The following is a 20,989-nucleotide window of genomic DNA, read 5'->3' on the forward strand; positions in this document are numbered from 1 at the left end:
TGCTTTTAAGACTGTTTTAAATGTGCCACTACTAAGAGTTTGAAACTATACACTGGGTTGAGGAGAAGAACGCCCAGGCAGCAATGTTCTCTGAAGAAAAAGAAATATTTATGGCTTTGACCAATCATTTCTGGCTTTGAGGATGTATTAAAGATGCTTCATAAACTAGCACAGAATATTACAAATAATATGTACAAATGAAGGTTGTTAAGTTGGATTGAGGGAGAAAATCAATCAACTAAATGCATCACTTCTACAGAGAAACACACTACCCAATTTGTCTTCCTGACAGCAGTGAGGTAGTCCACCTGAAAAACCAGCTGTTGGTTAAACGATTTGTCCCGTTCATCTCGGTGTTACAGACACAGCAGTACCATGTAAATACAGAAGTTTAGTAAAGTGTTCATTTACCACATTGCGACAAGGAGCAAAAACATCGCTGTACAAAATGGAGCACTCTTTCTTGGCATAAGGAAATTTGTTTTGATGTGCCTCACAGGGTTTAAATAATTCACTGGGGGTTTCACACTGTTGAAGAGAAATAAGGGAGAAGAGAACATTTTCAAAGGGGTGACTTCTGAGGCTGAAACCAGAGTAAACTATTCTGACTCCATCCATTGCAATCACATCTCATATATTCTCCTTCTTTTAGACAGGTCTTACCTAAAGCATCTGTGCTCAGCCAACTCTAAGTATATAGTATTTCGAAAACAATTAAGCATACTCTTAAAATTCTGGCACTATTAGAGGTGAACAGGTTTTAAATTTGTCTCAAGTGCAGTCATTAAAAAGTTATGTGAGCAAATGATTCTCTTTCCTTCCTTTTTCAGCTCCTCCGTTTCTGTCACAGCCTTCCTCTGAGGAGCTGTGTACGCACACGTGTCTCGGGCTCACCTCCCACGTGCTCAGCGATTTGGTCTCTGCCTCTCCTAATCCACCTCCCTGAAACCGCCCTGGAAATGTCATCAATGATCTCTTCATTAGCGTTGCCTAAATATAAAGGCAATGTTTCGGTCTTCATCTCACCTGACATTTCACTACCTTTGACTCTATTTATTACTTTGCCCTTCTTAAATATCTCTCCTCATTTATTTCTTGTGACATCATTTTTTTTCTGGGTTTCTTCCTAATTCATGAGCTGCTACTCCCCATTCTTCTGCCCCCTCCCTTCTGTGCAAAGCCTGATCCTCAAACCTCTATTTTTCTCATTCTGTACACTTCTCATGGCTTCAACAACCTGTATATACTAGTAACTGCCAAATCCGTATTTCCAGCCCAAATCTCTTTCCTGAATCTCAAAACTGGGTATCGCCACATAAATTTCTCTGTAGCTTCTCTCTCAATGCATCCTAGCCTGTACTTATCGCTACACGATTGGCCTGTCCCCACTTTCTTCCACCATCTCCTCTCCTCTTTGCCCTGCCTCAGGGAAGAGCACCAGCAATTACCCAATAAGCCAGGGAGGTAGGAGACTGTCTTGAATTCTCCAGATTCATCCTTCCTAAATGCAATCTTTCAATAGATGCTGGTGTAATTTTAATCTTTAATGCCTCTCAAGTTTGTATAGTTTTCTAAATCTTCACTGACTCAGCACTACCAGCTGGATTATAAGAGCCTCCCAACTAATTTAAGGCCTTAGACCCTAGCACTCATACCTTGCAGGTCTATAATTTGCATTCCAGCTATTGACTACTTCAAACCCTCCAGAACCGCCATATTAAATTGTTTTGAAATTTTCATTCAGCATCGGTCTTCCTGACACCTTTTAATGGGCCTCTCCCTCCTTTGCTGCTACACTGTTTCCCAGCATTTTCACTTCTCCAGCTCCTGTGTCTTGTAAGATTCAGCCCAATGGCACCTTCTTCAGGAACCTTCCTTTGACCATAATGAAGTCCACACTGTGTTCACCTCTATTAAAGCACCTATCTCATATTTTCATTGTTAATTTTTTTACCTCAACTACTAATCTAGACTCTAAATTCCTAATGACAGAGGCTGTGTTTTAATCATAATGTAGGTTCATATGATTGGAAAACATCTAAGTGCTAAATTGAACTTACCAAATGAAAAAACTTTTTTTTTTAATTTTTAGATTTGGCCATTAGATATGAACAAGAATACACATAATAATGAGTCTAAAATTCTTTGATTGCTCCAACTATTTAAGTGTTATTATAAATTGGTTATTCCTTAATTCTTTTTAAAAGGACAGATGTAAGATAATTTCTTCAAAGACTTCTAAATGCAATAAGATATATGAGAGCCATAATAAAAAAGATTTTGTATCTCTCCATAGAATAGACAGTTCATATATTAAATAAAATGTTTGTACTTTTCAGCTTAGGACACACTAAAATATGCTGCCTAAATTTTACTGAATTAGGTGAATGTTTTATCCCAGACCCCTTTTGTGTTTTTAAAGAAATCTAGATATAGTAGGTAAATTAGGTAAAGTGGAAAGCAATTAACCAAATAGTAACCAATCAGAAAGCTAGAGTTGTGGACACCACTTTCATCTAGGAAGAAAAATAGGCTAAAAAGAAAAAGGAGAAGAAAACAGTAATACAAATTTCCAATTTGACCTTGTTTTCTGAGTTAGTTCAACATTTCTCAAAGTGCAGCCCACAGGACACTACTTCCTTGTCAACTAATACATAAAAACAGGTTTTGTGTCAGTAAGTTGATAAACCCTTCAGATTCATCCCTCCCTTGGAAGCTTATAATTCCTCAAGAAATCCTCCAAAAAAGAAATATGTCTAACTTAATTTATTCAAGTTGCTCCCAGAGGTGGCCAACCACAGATCCATTCCCTACTATCCCCACCCCACACACAACCATGTCTGGAGAACAAATGTTAAGAAATTCTGCCTTCATTTATTCATTGCTTTGAGTTGGCAAAAGTTACATTATTAGAAATACAAATACATTGATAAAGCATTTGCTATGGAAGGAAAAGTATGAGATTAAAAGATGTGAATTTGAATTTCACCTCTGCTTCTTTCTGGATATATAATATTAGGCAAGTCATTTAACCTTCCTGAGCCTCAATTTCCTCATCTATCATATAGAGGCAACACCCTTTACATTACAAGATTGTCCCAAGCTTTACAGGAGAAGGTAAATGTGAAAGTAATTTGTCAGTTATGAATTACTATATGAATAGGACATTAAATAGCATTATCTAAATAAATTTTCCTGTAAGAATAAAATGATTGAGAGAATAAATATACCAAAAAAATATTTGTTAAGTTCTATAATTAATATAATCTACTTACCTGCCCTAATGCCCAACTATCTCCAAATACTTGGGCATTTCTCACTTCTAAGTTATTGGAAGTAGTCATATCATTTGAAGTACATTTGTCAAAGTTCCCACATAATCCTGAAAGTTTGTTCTAAAGTGAGAGAAAATTATCATTAAATATGAAATATTCTATTTTCAACATTTAATGTCTCATTCACAAAAAATTTAAAGCTTTAAAACAGACATTTTAAGAATTTCCACAACCATGTAAATATGTTTCAAGATAATTTCATATCCTTTCAATTATATTTAACACTTATTTTAAATTCTTAACAATGTTTTACCATCTCTCAAACTTTATCTATTCACAAATTGATTAGCATTGATACAAGTAATAATGTAAGTAACTTGGAGAAGTATAATGTAGACACCACTGTATGTGTGTATGTATACATATATATTTTGTATATATTCATATACATATTCATTTTTATGATGAAAAACCCACCTCCAGATATGCTTAAGGTTTTGTAACACTTTAAATGTTGAAACAATAAAAATAATAAATTTTTCTCTAGGTCATACTTTGAAAAGCCAAAACATTCATAATATAACTCCCAAAGAAAAAGTTAACTTTAATATTCATGTATCATTAGACACAATAAATAAAAACCACATGTTACTTCGCATTTCTAAAGGTTGTTATAGGTTATGAGATGGTTACTGAAAGTACCATATGAATTGCTCACATCAACATTACCCACTGCATTTTCTCAAAGAATGTGAAATACTTTACTTTTAGGGGAGGAAGATAAACCAAAAGTACAAAGAAGAATGATCATCCTAAAACAATGGAAATCCACCTTAAAACATTGAAATTCAACAAACTACATGTTCTCTTCATGTACTGAGGAATGGAATGCAGCCCTTAGCTGATGAAGTAGGCTGCCCATGTCTCCAGCAAAGCTGACAATAATCCTGGGATTACAACTGTCATGATCATTCTCTCAGAAGCCACAATAACTATCCAAAGACAATGACCACTTCCACCACTGGTCACCCAATAAGTTAAGGCACCAGTAAATGGGGAGATGTAGAAGAATAATTGGGTAATTCACTTCCAAAAAGTAGCGAAGAGAGGATACATAATAAAGAATGGCAGAGAAACATGGTTGAAGAAGTATGGCAATGACTAAATTATTTCACTTGCATCAAAGTATGCAAGAAGGCAGCAAACCCTTAGTAATAGATTTATGGGCTTTATCTCTCTTGAGGATTGAAAGAAAATGACTTCAATATACAATCATATCTTAAATTTGCAACATATTAAAATCTTTAAAAATATGTATCTTTTCCACAGTTTTATAAGAATATGTTGTTACTGGGGCGCCTGGGTAGCACAGCGGTTAAGCGTCTGCCTTCAGCTCAGGGCGTGATCCTGGCGTTATGGGATCGAGCCCCACATCAGGCTCTTCTGCTATGAGCCTGCTTCTTTCTCTCCCACTCCCCCTGCTTGTGTTCCCTCTCTCTCTCTGGCTATCTCTGTCGAATAAATAAATAAAATCTTAAAAAAAAAAAAAAGAATATGTTGTTACTATCCCAATTTTTCCCCAACTTGCCACACATTATATCCATGACTCTGAATTTCAATTTCAGATAAACTGGATTTTTAAAAATCTATTAATGTTTCAAAAACAACTTCCATATATAAATTTACAATATTTAATATGATTTAAAATATTTAAAATAATATACATACTTAATAATATTTATACAATATTTAACAGAAAACAGTATTTAAAACAATTTAAAACAGAAATTGCCAAAAATTCTAAACAGCCCAGATTGAATTTTCAACCATGAATGAATAAAAAAACTAGCACATCTATACAATGGAATACTACTCAACAGTATAAAGGAACAAACTATTAACTCATTAGACAGTATGGATGAATCTTAAATGTATTTTGTCAAGTCGAAGAAGCCATAAAGGCAAAACTATAGAGATGAAAAATAAATAAGTAGGAGTTGACAATAATAATAATAATGGGGCAACATGGGAGAAATCGGCGAGTTGAGAGGTGTGTTCTATACAGAACTCTGATGGTAGATAGACAACTCCATTCATTTGTTAAAATCCATAGAACTCTAGATGGTAACATTTTATTTTATTTTTTTAACACATGCACTGTGGGCAAACTTAAAAAAATCCAGAATGTGGAGGAAAAGATGGAACGCAGAATGTAATAAATGAATCTAATTGTATGACAAACATATCACACAACCACGCTGAAGGGATGTGAAGAAAGGAGCTGACCTAAGTAACTTTGGAAAACTGGTGACTTTAAGGTACACAGTACTGTATGCCACAGTAAGAGTTTTCTTCTCTGGCTTATGAATCAGTAATTCTGATAATATAACTTGTTTCTTAAATAAAATATCAATTATTTTATTTCCGTAAAACATCTAAAGGTAAATGTAACTTCATTTCTTACATCTCATTTGGATTGGCCTACCAAATAGGTTGACTTACCTTCCACTGGGGTCCAACTTTGATATGAATGGTTGTCTTTTTATCCCAAAGAATAGTGATATCGTTCTCTGGAAAATATACTGCTATGTAGTACCCTGCCTTCCAAAGCTGGTATGTAGGTTTATTTTCCAGAAAAAAAACTGATCGTTTCTTTTTAAAAAAAAAAAAAAGAAGAAAAGAAAGAAAAAAATGAATTCCTTGTTCATTAACCAAAGTGTAAACATTAATTAATATCCACCAATAAGTATCTATGTACTAGTATTTTTGCCTGGCTCTGTCTTTTCCAAATTCTGTAGTAAAAGACAAAATAAATGCATACCATATGCATTAAATAGGAAATGCATAAATTGGTAATGAGACGCAATCTGATAGATGGGCTCAATATGGATAAATAAGCACAAGTATTTCTGCTACAGAAAAGAGCATGACCAAAGTACGGACACAGAGTACATTAAGGGTAAAGGGATATACCTGCTGACTCAGAAATTCTATGCTGATGATGACTAATATGATTAAGTACTAAAAATATATGATGTTACCTGCATAACTGAAAAACAAAGACACAGAGCTTGTGTGTACTCTTTCTCTGTATATGTATCTATATAGAGATAGATTAATAGATAGATCTATAGATAGATGGATCTACCTATAGATAGAGCCATCTATCGCTATCCATCTATATCTGTATCTATATCTATCTATATCGAGAGAGAGAATGGGGAGATGAATTTCCATTAAAGGGACTTGGAAAGGAGTGGGATATGAATGGATCTGTAAGAGGCCAAACATAGGAAGGTATACAGAGCTGGAAATGAGAATGGAGAAGAAATCATTCCAAGCAAAAGTAATAACTTGTATTGAGACTTAGGGGCAAGAAAATACAAAATTTGTTCAGGACTAAGGAGAGCACCAAAGGGCTAGAGCATGGATTCCATGGCAAGCATAGTCAGAGACCCTTTTGCAGCCAAGTTATCCCGACAGTCAAGAGCTGCTATTCTATGTGCAAAATGCATTCAATAAGAGCTTTTGAATGGGAAAGTGAGAGATGATGTTTATATTAAAGGAAAATAATTTGTGTGTGATAAATAATAACCTTAGAGAGAAACTAGAGATGGAACCTGTTGGGTAAATTAAGAGTACCTTTAGCCTAAAGAACAAATATGCAACATTCCTTATGAGCAGCAGCTATACTCTATAAAAGATTACATTAAATCTGACATTGTAATGAACTCATATAATAACTTAAATCAAAGTAAGTAAAGCAAATTTAGCCAGAAGCAAAATAAAAATTTTGAAGTGGATATACAATCCTTCGATTATACAATAACAAAATCACAGTTTGGAAATAGTATTTTAGAAACATTCCTTAGGGCAAGGTAAATAAACTTAGTCATATCCATAAAGAGTTTTCAGTCTTCTAGACCAAGCTCAAACTTACAAGGACTCAGTATATTATATGTAATAGTATATATTGTGTAAACATATATGTGGTTAACATATATACAGTTAATGGACTCTACTTAACCACTTTTCCTTCTACTCCCAGTGCCAACTTGGAGTTATGGGGCAAGGCCCCGGGTGCCAATGAGGGTCTGCACTCAACCTGGGAGTATCCTTGTTCCTGAGTGAGCAAGGCCTTAAAAATAAAGAAATACAGAAACACACACACACACACACACACACACACACACACACACACGACAGGTCAAAAGAGAAAGCAAAGCAAAGGGAGAAAAAAAATTTCCTGTTTGAACAAGGGGCATCGCATTTTCATTTTTCACTAGGCCCATACAATGTGTAGCCTGTCCTGCTCCCAAGTCACTCTCTGCCATAGAACCTATTTTTATTGTTTTGATTATACTTTTCAGTACTCTTCTATTATATGATTTGTAGTTGGCTTTAGCATCTGTCTTCTCCCCACCTGAATGTTAGCTCCTTGAAGGATGTACTTTGTCAAGTTTATAGCAGTATCCTCAGCTTCTAGACCAAGGTGTGATTTATATATTTTTAAAACCTTCCTGCAACGGCCTTTTCACAGGTCTCACCTTCCAGCCTGATCAGCAAGAATTAAAGCAAGTAAGTGGAATATTTGTGGCTTATAGCTCCTTTTAATCCATAAAATGTTTTTTCGTGTATTTTCCTATTAAAGTTCCCTTGGACTGGTTGACATATCTTTAGAACCTGAAAATAATTTTTGGATAAGGCAGGCAGCTTATCATTAGATTTCTTTTGGGTTGTTGTTGCATCCGTTATCCTGATGTAAAAGAGGTATTTTCTATTTGCCTGTAGAAGTAAAAATCCTTCAGTTTTACTAAACAGGGCAGTTTACCACAAGAAAAACAGTTCTCTTTGGTCAACAGGGCATACTGCGCTCCTTTCTTTTCAGATTAGGAAGCAAAGATGCTTTCCTTTAGAAAAGTGAGGGTGTTGTGAATTGCCCAAAATCGAGACCTCTACTTCAGATGAGAATTATAGCACTTTCAACAAACTCTAATGATGTTAGAAAGATAAGTTATAAATGTGGAGAATGAAAACATTTAAAGTGAAGCTTAAATAAATTCATAAAACATTTATATCTTACATGTTTGACAAAACAAAATTGTGTGTTTATTGAAAGAATAACAGTTTTTTTTCTTTCCCTCATTGAGCAATCCATCTGCCAAAAATAGTGGTACTTATTTTCACTTCTGATGTTCAAGAAAAAATATTAGCAGGGGATTTGTTAGGGTCAAACTATTTTTATGACTTTTGTTTATCTTACTTCATACTTCACAACTGATATGGAGATTCATCGACACCTGCATACAGGTGAACCCTGGAAGTTGAAAGTTACACTGAACTGTAATTATCACTTCAAAAATGTGCCAAATTGTCTCTACAAGAGCATTTACTATTTTCTCTTCAGTTTTCTCTTTAAAAAACATATTCTCGTTCTTAGAACCTTCACCTATAAATGAATACCCAGCTGCTGGCTATGCCAAACTGCAGTGATTACTTTCAAAAGATGTCAACATGACATAGCAACTCTGTTTTGCCAAAAGCTGGATTGCTGCCTTGTTGGTCTCAATATTTCTGATTGAAATACCAGCTGTGATCTACAGCCCTGATTCTCAAACTTTAGTGTGCAGAAGAATTGGGGGTACCATTAAAAATACTGATCTTCATTCTCAACCTCAGCCATTCGAATTACTGAGGTGAGGCCCAGGAACCAGCTTTTAGAGTAGATATTCCAGATGATTTTAATGCCCATTTACAGACCACTATTCTAAAACCTCAAAGAGAGGCCACTTTTTAAAAGCCATATGTCAGATCATGTCCCTTCTCAGTGTCAAAATTTCTTACTTGTAAAATAAGTTCAAATATCTTATACCATTGAAGAGCTTCCATGGTCTGAAACCAGCCTCCTGTCTACTGCCCTTGTTCCCATGCCCCCTGCTTTAAAGTCGGTCTGGATACTCCTCCCTGAATCTCTCTGCCACACCCTCCCTCCACTATCTCCATATACTTCAACCAAAATCAATCACTTGCAGTTCTCCAAACAAGCCATTTTATCTTTCAACTAGGTTCCTTTCAACATGACCATTCTTCTGTATTGATTGCCTTTCTACTCTCTCTCTTTACCTGGCTAATACCTACTTATCCTTTAAGAAACAGTTCAAATCATTTAATCCAAAGCATATCTTCTGAGCCTTGAAAATATAAGGAGGGTAAAGGAGAGGAGAAAGTCATTTCTTGAAATCCATTATCTCATTTAATCCTCCTATGAACCTAAGAAGTAGATTCTATAATCATCCCAAATTTGCAATCGGGAAAGCTGCAGCTTGAAGAGGTGAAGGAAACTTGCCCAAAGTGACACAAACAGCAAGTGATAGAACAGGGGTTCTAGGTGAGTACCGACTGACTCCAAAGTCTACACCCTTAACAACTACCCTAAACATCCAAGGTTGGCTTCTTCTCAGGGATTCCCACACTGTCCTATATGCACTCCTGCTATAGCACAGTTGTTTACTTGAATGTCTCCCTCCCCGAGTATAATTCTTTAAAGGCAAGCACAGTGTCTTTTCACTGTTTTAGTCCCAATAACTAACACAGATTTTGGTAGATAGTAGACAAATGAATGAATGAACGAATGAATGAATAAGATGTATTCATTCTCTCAAATTGGGCAGGCTCCAAGAATACAGGAATAAATAAGGGAGACAGTGGTCCCACTTTTCACAGAACTCATGGACAAATGGAGAGAAGACAGACAACCACACAAGTAATTTCGCTAACGTGTGCTATGTGTCCCAACAGGGTGCTTGAAGGTATGAAGAGGATCTCCTGAAGGAGATAAGATGAGACCTATCACAGAAGAATAAGTTAAAGAAAAGGCAGATCCAGGTAGGAGCAATGATATTCATGAAGAAACAGAGGTGAGAAGAAGAATACACCATCTGAAGAACTAATGAAAGCTCAGACTTCTGGGTCATGGGCTCGAAGCAGAAAGTGAGGAGATGTGAGGCAGGAGAGGTGACGATGGTCAGACTGGTAAGGCCTTATCAGGGAACTGGGAAGTCATCTGAAAGTTTGAAGCACTAGACTGACGGGAGATTAGATCCCCATTTTAGAAAAAAAAAATGCCATGGTTGCAGTATGGCAGGGTAAGGAAAGAGGAACCAATTCGGGAAGCTAGGCTTCTAGTGTGGAAGATGGTGCTGAGTCCTCCAGATAACTCGTGATGGCTACTAGGGTCAGAATGGTGACCACGGGTTTGAAGAAAAGAGGAAAGAATTGGAGTATGGAGAAGTGGAAAAGAGACTGGGGCGCCTGGGGCGCTCTGCTGGTTAAGGATCTGCCTTCAGCTCAAGTCATGATCCCAGGTCCTTATGATGGACTCCTGCTTAGGGCTCCCTACTCAGCGGGGAGTCTGCTTCCCCCTCTCCCTCTGCTCCTTCTCCAGCTCACACTCTCTCTCTCTCTCAAATAAATAAAATCTTTTAAAAAAATAAACAAAAGAGACAAGTCATGTATGATTTACTGAAGCCACATAAAACAACAAAGAAAATCTAAATCTAGTAACCACTTGCGGAGAAAAGTACCCTGAATTGTTTCTATTTTGTTTTTGGTATTCTCAGGACAAGTTAAAATGATCCTAAAAGAAATAATTTACTAACCTGTTTGTAAGGAGTATCATTCAGGTAAATTTCTGTGTCCCCAACTGAAATCAAAACACTTTTGGAACAAACAATATCGTTGTCAAAGCATTTCTTGTTCTGGGCAATGACAGATATATCTGAATCATCTGCACTCTGAAATGTCAAAAATAACGCATTAATACAAGTGTGTATTATCTGTAATTTTTGGCTATTTTTTATTAATAAACCTTAAAGAAGACTACAATTAACAATGGATTGTATTGAAATTAAAATATGGCTTATCGCAAAAAAATTAAATAAAAGAAAATACAGCTTATCTCTAAAATAAAAATCATTTTGATCTAATAATGTAAAAAATTTATAAAAATATACCAAAATAGTTCAGTATTTAAACATTTATCTTCAATATCTTCTGTTAAAATCTTGTTCTAACAAAACTTCTTTTTTTCTATTTTATTGTTATAGCTCCAATTTATCAACGTGTTTCTTTACAACAAATACCATGTCACTTAGAGGAATTTTAAAAGAAATATTTTCATTTTAGGCAACATCTTTTGTTATATTTTTTAAAAGTTTTCTGGCTAAACAATTATCTGCCTACAGGTTAAAACTGAAATAGATACAGAACTTTGGTAGTGTTAGTAAATAGAATAATGCGTATTATTTGAGGGCTTCCTTTGAACATTATATATGATATTTAATTCTTAAGATAATTTTTAAATTAAGTGTTATCTCCACTTGACAAATCAGGAAGTGAAGTGAAGTAGGATTAACTGATTGTCCAAGGTCACTTGGTTAAGTAAGAGCAGAGCCAGAGTTCAAAATCCTAATTTTGTTGTTGTTGTTGTTACACCACTTGTAGAGAAATTAGGAAGGGTCTAGCAATGATTGAGGAGAAAAGTCAATTGTAAGTTGAAGGGAGTTCTTTGTTTTGGAGAATATTATTTAACCCCGTACACTCTCACCTGGACCCCCTCACTTCCCACCTCACCTCTACCATCCTTCAGCCACTCCCAACTGTATCCACTAAGAACACATTCTCTAGAATCAGGGTTTCTTTTTTGGTATCAGTTTCCCGGGTGGGCTTCTGTGGCTCTAGAGACCTTGGAAATTCATTGTAAAATGTTGTTTTTTGATGATCTGTATTTTTCTAAGAAGAAAGGCCATGGTTTTCATCAGATTTTAAAGTGATCCTTATCCCTCCAAAAGTTAAAAGCCACGCCGCTCTAAGAGGGCTCTCACTAACTTGTGAAAGGTGGGGATTTCACCAGAAAGAACGTGGCATTCCTCTTTGAACTCTACGTCCAATTTTCAAAGGCCCGCACACATTTCATGAATTCTTCTCATTTTTAGATACATGGGTCAGTGTTTATCTTCAAAGTGAAAAAGTCTTTAAATATCTGGAAATCATACAGGTCTTATAAATTCTTTACACTTAGTTTTTCATATCACCAGCAATATGAACACTAGCTCAATATTTCTTTTGGTTTGGCCAAATTCTTCCTGTCTTATAAGTGATTACCATAGCATAGTGCCAAGAGGATAGGTTTTCAATGAATGGTGTTGACAAAGTAATTAATGTGTCCTTCTGTGACCCATTTTTCCTTCCTTCTTTCATAGGAACTGAAAGCATTTGCTTCTTCTTAAACAATCCTTTTGCAAAGCATAGCCCAAATTTTGAAAAGGAGAATAATAAAGGTCGTTAACATGATTATGGCATTGTACTTCTCAAAAACATCATGCCACATTTTCTGCCTTTATGAACGATTTTCAAAGAAGAAAAAATATGTAATTCAGGGTTTTGTTTTGTTTTTCCTCTTGAGGAAAGTTATTTAGATTAAAGGATGTGAGAAGACAGCTGAAAGGCTTTCTATTGTTATTACATTTCTATTATTATTAATTAAAGTTCCTCAATGTTAGATTATTTTTGTATTAAACTCAGGAATGCCATGAAATATTCTATATTGTATAGTCTGCCTTGTAATATCATGTTATTGCTGACAGTAACTTGAAACAATATCAATTCCTAAGAGTCATGTTTCTATAATTTTCATTTCTAATGTATTTCAAGTTAATATTAGGTTTGGAGATAGTGTTACAGAGTTGCTAAGCAACATAATAAGTAATGATTATAAAGCTAGAGGGAAAAGGTCAACATCAGTGTACCACATGGATTCCTCAAACCCTTTATTCTGAGGTACTGCAAACATTTATAGAAAATATTCTCCCAAGTCATTGCAAAACAAAATGTCAACACCTCTCAAGGCAGAATATTATTTTACTCAAATGTCAGTCAATCTAAGCACCTGTCCTAGCCCCTACCCCTTAAGGGTAAGTATCGCACACAAAGTTCCTGCTAATACAGTAGTCTCAGGAAGCCATGTTTTATGTCCCAAAGCAGTACATTCACCTATGGGCCAACAGAGTTCTATTCTGTTTTTTTTAATGTGAAAAAGATTTATTGGGGAGACCTTTTGAATTATAAAGGGGCAAAGTAGGCAGAGTCTGACACCTGTGAGGGGGAAAGAGGAAAAAAGGAGGACTGGGTAGGAAGAGTCTCTAACAGCAGCACAGTACCAAGAAAATTCTAGGGAGGCTTATGGGGAGTCCTTGAGCCAAAGTCACCCACCAGGGAAGTGGGCTAGCATACTCACTTACTGCAGCCCCACCATACTCATTCATTGGCTAATAACAGCTGGGGGGAAGTTTGGCTTCAGAAGGAACACAGTAGGGGATCCCATTGGGGCAACAGGTGGGGTTCTCCATCAACTCTGCTTCCCATAAGAGGAGATCTGAATGATGCATTTCCATTGCTGCTACATCAGTTTTTGGAAGTCTTCAGGTTTTTTTCATTAATGTTTGGTGGATATAAAGACCATAAATGTTTTCATGCCACCAAATTTTATTTCTATATTTGATAGCTGTCATGAAACTTGTCATGAAGTTAATAATATGTGGCTTAAAAATCAATACAGCATCCTTTTCATTTCCAAGCTCCATATTGGGTAGGTTCTGGGTCCCCAGGTCCACCTTTTTCTTTGGTTAACAGGATTAACATAATCTGGAAATTTTGTCAATGGTACTTTCTCTAAATTAGAATCCTCTGGTGCATCAAAATGACATTCTGGTAACTGTGGCTTCTTGAGATTGTTTGATGAGTTCAGATTTCTCTTTGAGAACTCGTTTTCCTCACACAATGACACAGAAGGGGTGATCCTGCCACCCTCTGCACGGTGGCTGGGACACAGCCAAGCCACTGTGCTAGACCTGATACAGTCATGGTGCCAACTTGGGCCAACAGAGTTTAATGCAAGCATGAAAAGAGTCTCTAGTCTTAGATATCTCTCGTGCTTGATCCAGAAAATGATGGGGTTTTTTTTTTAAGTTTTTTTGGTGTAAGATTTGAGAGTGATTAGACAGAAAGAAGATAGAAGGTAGAGGGGTGCTGAGCAGATGAGAGCAAGCTTAAAATATAAGGAAGCAGAAACAGTGATTGAACTGATGCAAAGATAAAAGATACAGAAAATAAGAGTTATACAAGCAAGCCTGAGAAAGAAGAGAATAGAGCAGTCGCACAGAGATTGTCCCAGTTGCATGAATCACAACAGAGCGTCCATGAACTCCTGCTGCCTCGGAGGCAAAACCATCCTTCAGGTGTCATCTTTGTGAGGTGTACAGTTTTGGTCAAAGATTTCCTTGGGATGGTATTTCTCTTAGGGTTTTGCATGGAGATTACCACAGGACCCCCTGCTGCTGGTTCCCTGAAATAGCAGGCACTTAACCAGATGCCATGAGAAGAAAACCACCCTGAGGTGTTTCATTACCAAGGAAATCTACCTGAAAATACACTGAAAAAGAAGTGGGTTATAATGGGGTGAAATACTCTAGTACCAATTCCTCCCTCTCCCATGAAACTTTCCTGCTTGCTCTTTCTCTAGTCAAAATTAGTTACAACTCCACAAGAGAGCTTTCATTTATCCCAGCCTGTTATCTTCTTGTTTATTAATGACTCCCCCAAACATAAAACAATTGAGGGTAAAGCTAATGTCTTAGTAATTGTACCCTTAACACCTCCTAGCATAGAGTATAAATTTAAAGAGAAAGAAAGAAAGAAAGAAAGAAAGAAAGAAAGAAAGAGAGAAAAGAAAAGAAAAAGAGAAAAGAAAAGAAAAGAAAAGAAAAGAAAAGAAAAGAAAAGAAAAAGAGAGAAAGATACAAAAATAATTACTGGAAAACCTATGCTATTCTTGTGGTACTGAGTGTTTTAGAAGGTTTTAATATATAGGGTGTATCATCTAAGTAGGTAAACTATTACAATGCAAAGTAAATACTGAGCCTTAACATCTAAGATTAATAATGGAAATCAATCTTATGGACAAAATATCACAATCATCTTTCCTGAAATTTCCAACAAGGATACAATATTTAAGACTTAGCTTATATGGATAAAGCAGAAAAGTAATTAAACACTAATTTTTTGAAAAGACACTGACAGGGACACCTGGGTGGCTCAGTCAGTTAAGCATCCAACTCTTGATATTTGCTCAGGGCATGATCTCAGGGTCGTGAGATCAAGCCCTGAATGGGGCTCTGCACTGGGCATGGAGTCTGCTTAAGATTCTCTCTCCTTCTCCCTCTACCCCTCCCCCCAACCTCACTTGCTCTCACTCTCTCTCTCCAAAAAAAATAAAAAGATACAGAATTAATTCCATAAACTCCAAGATTTTCATCTTCCTACTGAAATAGGTTAAAAAATACACCGGAGCTGTCCATAAAGTTTTGCTCATATAATTTTAAAAATGAAATAAAATTAATATATTTTTCACTTCCATTTAGCTTTGGCAATATTAATGTATCAGAGGTAAAGGGGAATTTTCTTTATATTTTTATCATATAGTTTAATTTAATTATAAGTGTTTCTGATTTTCCTGATATAAAAATGTTTAGGAAACTATAAAAAACTGATTGGGTTGAAAATATTCACCATAATATAGACAAGTTATTATCCTAACTATGAATAAAGGTCTAAGGTATTGTCTTTCTGCCTCTGACCCCTTTGTCCTCAGCATGGTTGTCACACAAGCAATATAAATAAAAACTGCACCTGGAAGACAAACCACACTAAGAAATTCATTTCAGGGAATAAAAATGATTGACTTAAAGATGGTAAATACATGCAAATGATTACTAGTTGGAGAAAATTTTAAATTGGCTGCCTATCTCCTGAGTCTGTAACTTTAAGGTCCCTTTGGAGTAGTTTTTCTTCTATGGGACTAAACTGGAAATAAAGATCGGAGACAATCAGAGTTTGCTAAACAGGAAGTCAATCAAAATCATCAAAAGATTTTTATAATAGGGAATAATTTTCCAGTCACCGTTAGGATGGCCAGAGGAAGTGAAAGGAAGTGAAAGATAGTATATTTATCATTTTTAAAAGAAATACTTATATATCAACTCTCTAATGTTTTTAGGATCTCAGTTCATTGCTTAATTAGAGGAGGAAACAGACATGGTTATATGAAACCGGTGAGTCCCAGTGTCTTAAGAAATTCTTGAAGAAAGGAGCCACCGAGAATATTGAGGGGTGATCAGAGAAAAGGGACCATCAGAGACAGTAGAATCACAAAGCACAATTTACATCAAAGGAAAAAAGAAGACAAACTTCTAAAAGTTTAATTAGATTTTGCATTCAGGTCATCACTGACTTTTTCAGTTGAAATTTTATGAGTTTTGTGATTAGGTGGTTATTAACTAACCCCCCCCCCACCACACCCCAGTCTCAGGTTCAGAGACAAAGCCCATCTCTATTTTTGCTTGTCATCATACTTGTACTTCTCAGTGTAGGGCCTGACACATAGAAGACGTATCAGAAACATTAATGGGACAAATGATGGAGAGTGATGAAATTAGAAGGGTTTTCAGAGGCTTAAGGAGAGCACTAAACATTTGAGATCTAACCTGAAGAGGATGTTGAAAACCTTCTCTGGAACAAATTATAAGAAGAAATCAAGCAGTGACTGGGGCTTGTCATAGATTGATAGAAGTAGAGTTTAGCTCTGAATCTGGTAGTTGGAGTATTATATTTCCTATTTTTGCTGAAGACATCCAATGTTCTCTCTTTCTCTTTGAGTTTACAGCCTTGGTCAAGAGGTCATTTGGTTTCTCATCTCTTCTTACTATTAAACAAGTCTTACCTCTGGATATACAATTATACCTCTGTCTTAAATTTGCTTCAACCCACTTAAAAAACAACATGCTATCTATTCCATATGCTATTTCCAGTAAAGGGTAAACAGCCTCCAAAATGAATAAAATATCAGAGAACCTGAATTTTTAAAGTTTGACAAGCTTCAACAAAGGTATGGTGAGTAATTACTTTGTATCTAAAACTAGATTACATTGAAAACTCCACAATCCAGAGATGAAAAAAAAAGGGAGGGGGGGAGACTTTCATATCTCTTTCAATGTGAGGGTCAAGTGACTTATAAAATAAAGGTAAATAAGTATTAATTTTTAGAAGTCCAATTGGCAGATGAAGAGGCATGTTTATGGATAAGGGTACTAGATCCAGTGTAAGGGCCAAGGAAATAAATGAGTCCCACCAGATAAAAATGTGTTACTAATAACAAAAATAAAACCTAGAATTTGTAATACAGGCAGGAGAAAAGAGAGCTGTTTGACAAGGAAGAAAGAATTAAATCTGTACTTCACAGAAATTATTCCTGTCACTGAAAAAGGAGCAAGTAAATGAATGGGCTGGCAGCAATTCTATCCTTCCCAAAGGAAACACTGATTCTTTCCTCAAAAGGGAAGGTTCTGCTATGAGAGAGCTAGGCATGTGGAGTAAGCAAAGAAATCAAAACCAAAACCAAACCAAACCAAACCAAATTACTGAAGAAAAACTGAAGCAGGAAAAAAAAAACCCAAGCATTACGAAATTTACTATCCGACATGAGAAGATTTCAAAAGTTAGGTTGCATTGTTAATCACTAATTCATCTTTGATATGAAATAATTATCTGCTCCATGGTCAAATAGCGTATTTCTTGGTTTATCAAGTAAATGTGATCAAACTATCCTAATTATTTTGGGGCCTGGTACTGGTTTTACTAATTTTTGTAAAAATGTCCATTACAATATAGTAAATAATTCTCCAGTATAATTCCAATTAATTTTTAATAGTAGTTTTTCTTCTCTTTAATTACCAAATTGAAATCCGTGAAAGTTACATTTTGAAGTCTATCTTTTGTAAACACTTTCTATTTTAAAGAACATTGTTGAAGTACAGGAAGAATACTTCTGCTTTGGCAGAAGAAAAAAAAAGACACATACAATTTATAATTCTAGAACTTGAAAGTTTAGACTTCTAATAGTCTCCATATCTTAATCTTACTACATGAATCCTAATGACAGATCTTAATCCAGATACTAAATTAGGGATCTAAATTCCATTGCTTACTAAAAGATTGTAAGAATATTTCCTGTGACATGTCTTCTCATACACAGACGGGCATATCTTATTAAAATTTGAAATTGAACATGACATATTGACTTATCTATATCTGAGGCTATAGTAGCAAATTAAAGTGATGACTGAAGTCAGGTTTTAAAAGCCTAAAAGCCAAACTTTAATGGCTCTTGCCTGCTAAGTGGAATGATACTGTTAGAGTGAAGCACCAGTAAATAAGTAAATAAATAAATAAATGATTTTTTTTAAAAGGCTGCTATCATCATTCAGCATCACATACAAGCACATACTTTCATTTTACCGAGAATCAGAGTTGAGACAAATATTCTACTTGAAATGCTTTCTGCACAATCACTGTTTTAAAATAGGCTGGTAAACACTATGATTTCTCTACTGTGAAGACAAATGAGGGGTTAAGGAAAAGCCAGACAGACCATCCAGCTCAAATAAGTAGTTAGTAAGAGTTCACCAAGCACTCAGCATTTTGCAAAATGACTTGGGGGAGGAAAAAGAAATGTAAGGCATGATCCCAATCTTCTCAACTTCAGAATTTTCTTGGACAAATTTGGATTTACTCTTTAAGAAACTTAAAGTTGTTCATAATGGAGGCTGAGAACAGTACCAAATGGGAAATTCAGTGGTTTAAATCATAAACAGGAGTTGTTTAAGTCTGGAACACAATGGATTTCACCATTTGTTTTTTATTTAATAGAACTAATACAAAATAGGAATGTGTCTACTTTGTTGATATATGCTTAAAAGAACAGGAACACATACGCACCTCTAATAACATAAAAGCCTTACCCAGAAATAAGACATGCATTCAAGATAATCACAGGTTACCTTGCTGGAAGAAAAGATGTTATTTTGTTTATTTTCGTACTACATTTTTCTGAAGCTTACATTTTACATTTAGAAATTTAATTTTGGGATCAGTGACGTCTAAATAAAATTTAGGTATAAAGAAAACCCAAATGCATTAAACATATGAGAAATTTTAAGGATTTTGTCAGGTATACTAAGCCCAGGGTTGACTGTAGTATATCATCAAGATAACCCGTCTAGAATTAAGAATAATGTCTCTTTATTGCTATAACCATAAATAACACATACTGTCCAATTCATGGTTTAATGTCTTGTATTTGTATTCACCAAACTAATTCCCTTACTCTACTTCAAGCACTATCTAAGAGCTTTACACATTTTTTATCTCATTTAATCCTAAAGACTACCCCAGGAGACAGGTACAATGATTATCTCCATTTTACAAATTAGAAAACAGAAGCATAGACACTTTAAGAATTAGCCCATCACCTGTAAGTAATAAAACTTAAGAATGAGTCAATGAAATGTTTACAATTGCTATAACTTTTGTACGTTTTGTTAATGACACGTGGATATGATAGATCACGTATCAGCCTATTGTTTCTTACATTAAGCCTTTAGACAAGTGCAAATAAAAATACTGAATCATGACATACCTTTATCAAAAATACCTGGCAATCACTGACATAGTCATATTCCAGTCCGTCAAAAGAATGATAATGCCGGTCCCCATATATTGTACACACAGCTGGGCATGGGTAGTAGGTGCAATTGAACATCCCTCGTCGGCAAACACTAGCCAAAAATCACACTAGTTATCTCTCTAAGACATTTGGCGCTAATTAGTGTTTTTCAAGCGGTAAAGACATTGTAAGGTTTGTATTCAAGAACACTCGCTGAGCCAAGAGCCCTTTGTCATATTGCCAATTGGTTCAATAATATTTATTACACTGACAAGTTAGGCCTATATTTATCACTTTGCTTAAATATATTATCAGACAGCACAACCAAGCCTAAAATATGGTGCTTGGGTCACCTGAAAACAGATGACAGAATTAAAAAATTGAATATAGCCCTGATGGGAGCAAAAAAAAAACAAAAAACAAAAAACCATAATGCTGTCTCCTGTATCTGGATCAGTTTAAATATACTAGACGTGACATTGTTCATGAGCTTGGAATTTTTTTCCACATTTTAAAGAAATCATATTTCAATTTTGTTTTATGGCAGTGTTTTGGCTTATTTCCAAACAGAAGACCTTGTATTAAATGCAATCTTCTCTTTGGAGCATGTATTAATTTCTTATAAACTTGAGATATTTATTCTTATTAAATTTTCAAGTTTTCACATTTCACCGTTTTTTTTTTTCCAGGCTAAACAAATACGCCCCCAAATAATGGTATTATTCCCCTGTTGGTATTAGCTCTCTACCAACTCCTGAATGCCTTTAAAATCTTATTTACTCGGGCTGGATTTGTTTTTTGCTAAAGTCAGTCACATTAAGTAACTACAAGATGATCGAAACTAATACAATTGCTTAGGAAAAATTTTGTGAAATAAGTGGATCTCATTACCAGGTATAACATGGTGTAGCAATCACTTCTCCTGAAAGGTACTCCCAATCTTTCCAGATACACGGACAGCTTTCAGGAATATAACACTTTCCTTTGTGCTCTGCCATTCTTCCAAATGAAGAAGTAAATGCTGTTTAGTTTCAGTTTTTTAAAAAAATCAGTAATCTTGTCATATTCAACACCATCTGTATTTATTACGGCTGCCCCA

The 20,989-nt window shown here is 35.4% G+C and overlaps 1 protein-coding gene and 1 pseudogene across 2 annotated transcripts in view; both read right to left on the reverse strand.

The window, feature by feature from the left end:
- Positions 1-20,989, reverse strand: part of OTOGL (otogelin like) — a 130,172-nt gene that overhangs the window by 52,692 nt on the left and 56,491 nt on the right. For both annotated transcript variants that reach the window (XM_087868911.1, XM_087868910.1), the window contains 6 exons: positions 20,782-20,889; positions 19,864-20,002; positions 10,934-11,068; positions 5,778-5,927; positions 3,276-3,395; positions 412-528 (listed from right to left, as the gene is read on the reverse strand). In XM_087868911.1, coding sequence (XP_087725037.1) covers positions 412-528; positions 3,276-3,395; positions 5,778-5,927; positions 10,934-11,068; positions 19,864-20,002; positions 20,782-20,889 — 769 coding nt within the window. The remainder of the gene's footprint in view (positions 1-411; positions 529-3,275; positions 3,396-5,777; positions 5,928-10,933; positions 11,069-19,863; positions 20,003-20,781; positions 20,890-20,989) is intronic.
- LOC148108661 (succinate dehydrogenase assembly factor 4, mitochondrial pseudogene) lies at positions 13,899-14,195 on the reverse strand (annotated as a pseudogene).

Source organism: Ursus americanus, chromosome 17 (genome assembly GCF_024610735.1).
Source record: "Ursus americanus isolate L20-20 chromosome 17, mUrsAme1.1.p, whole genome shotgun sequence".
Lineage (NCBI taxonomy): Eukaryota > Metazoa > Chordata > Mammalia > Carnivora > Ursidae > Ursus > Ursus americanus.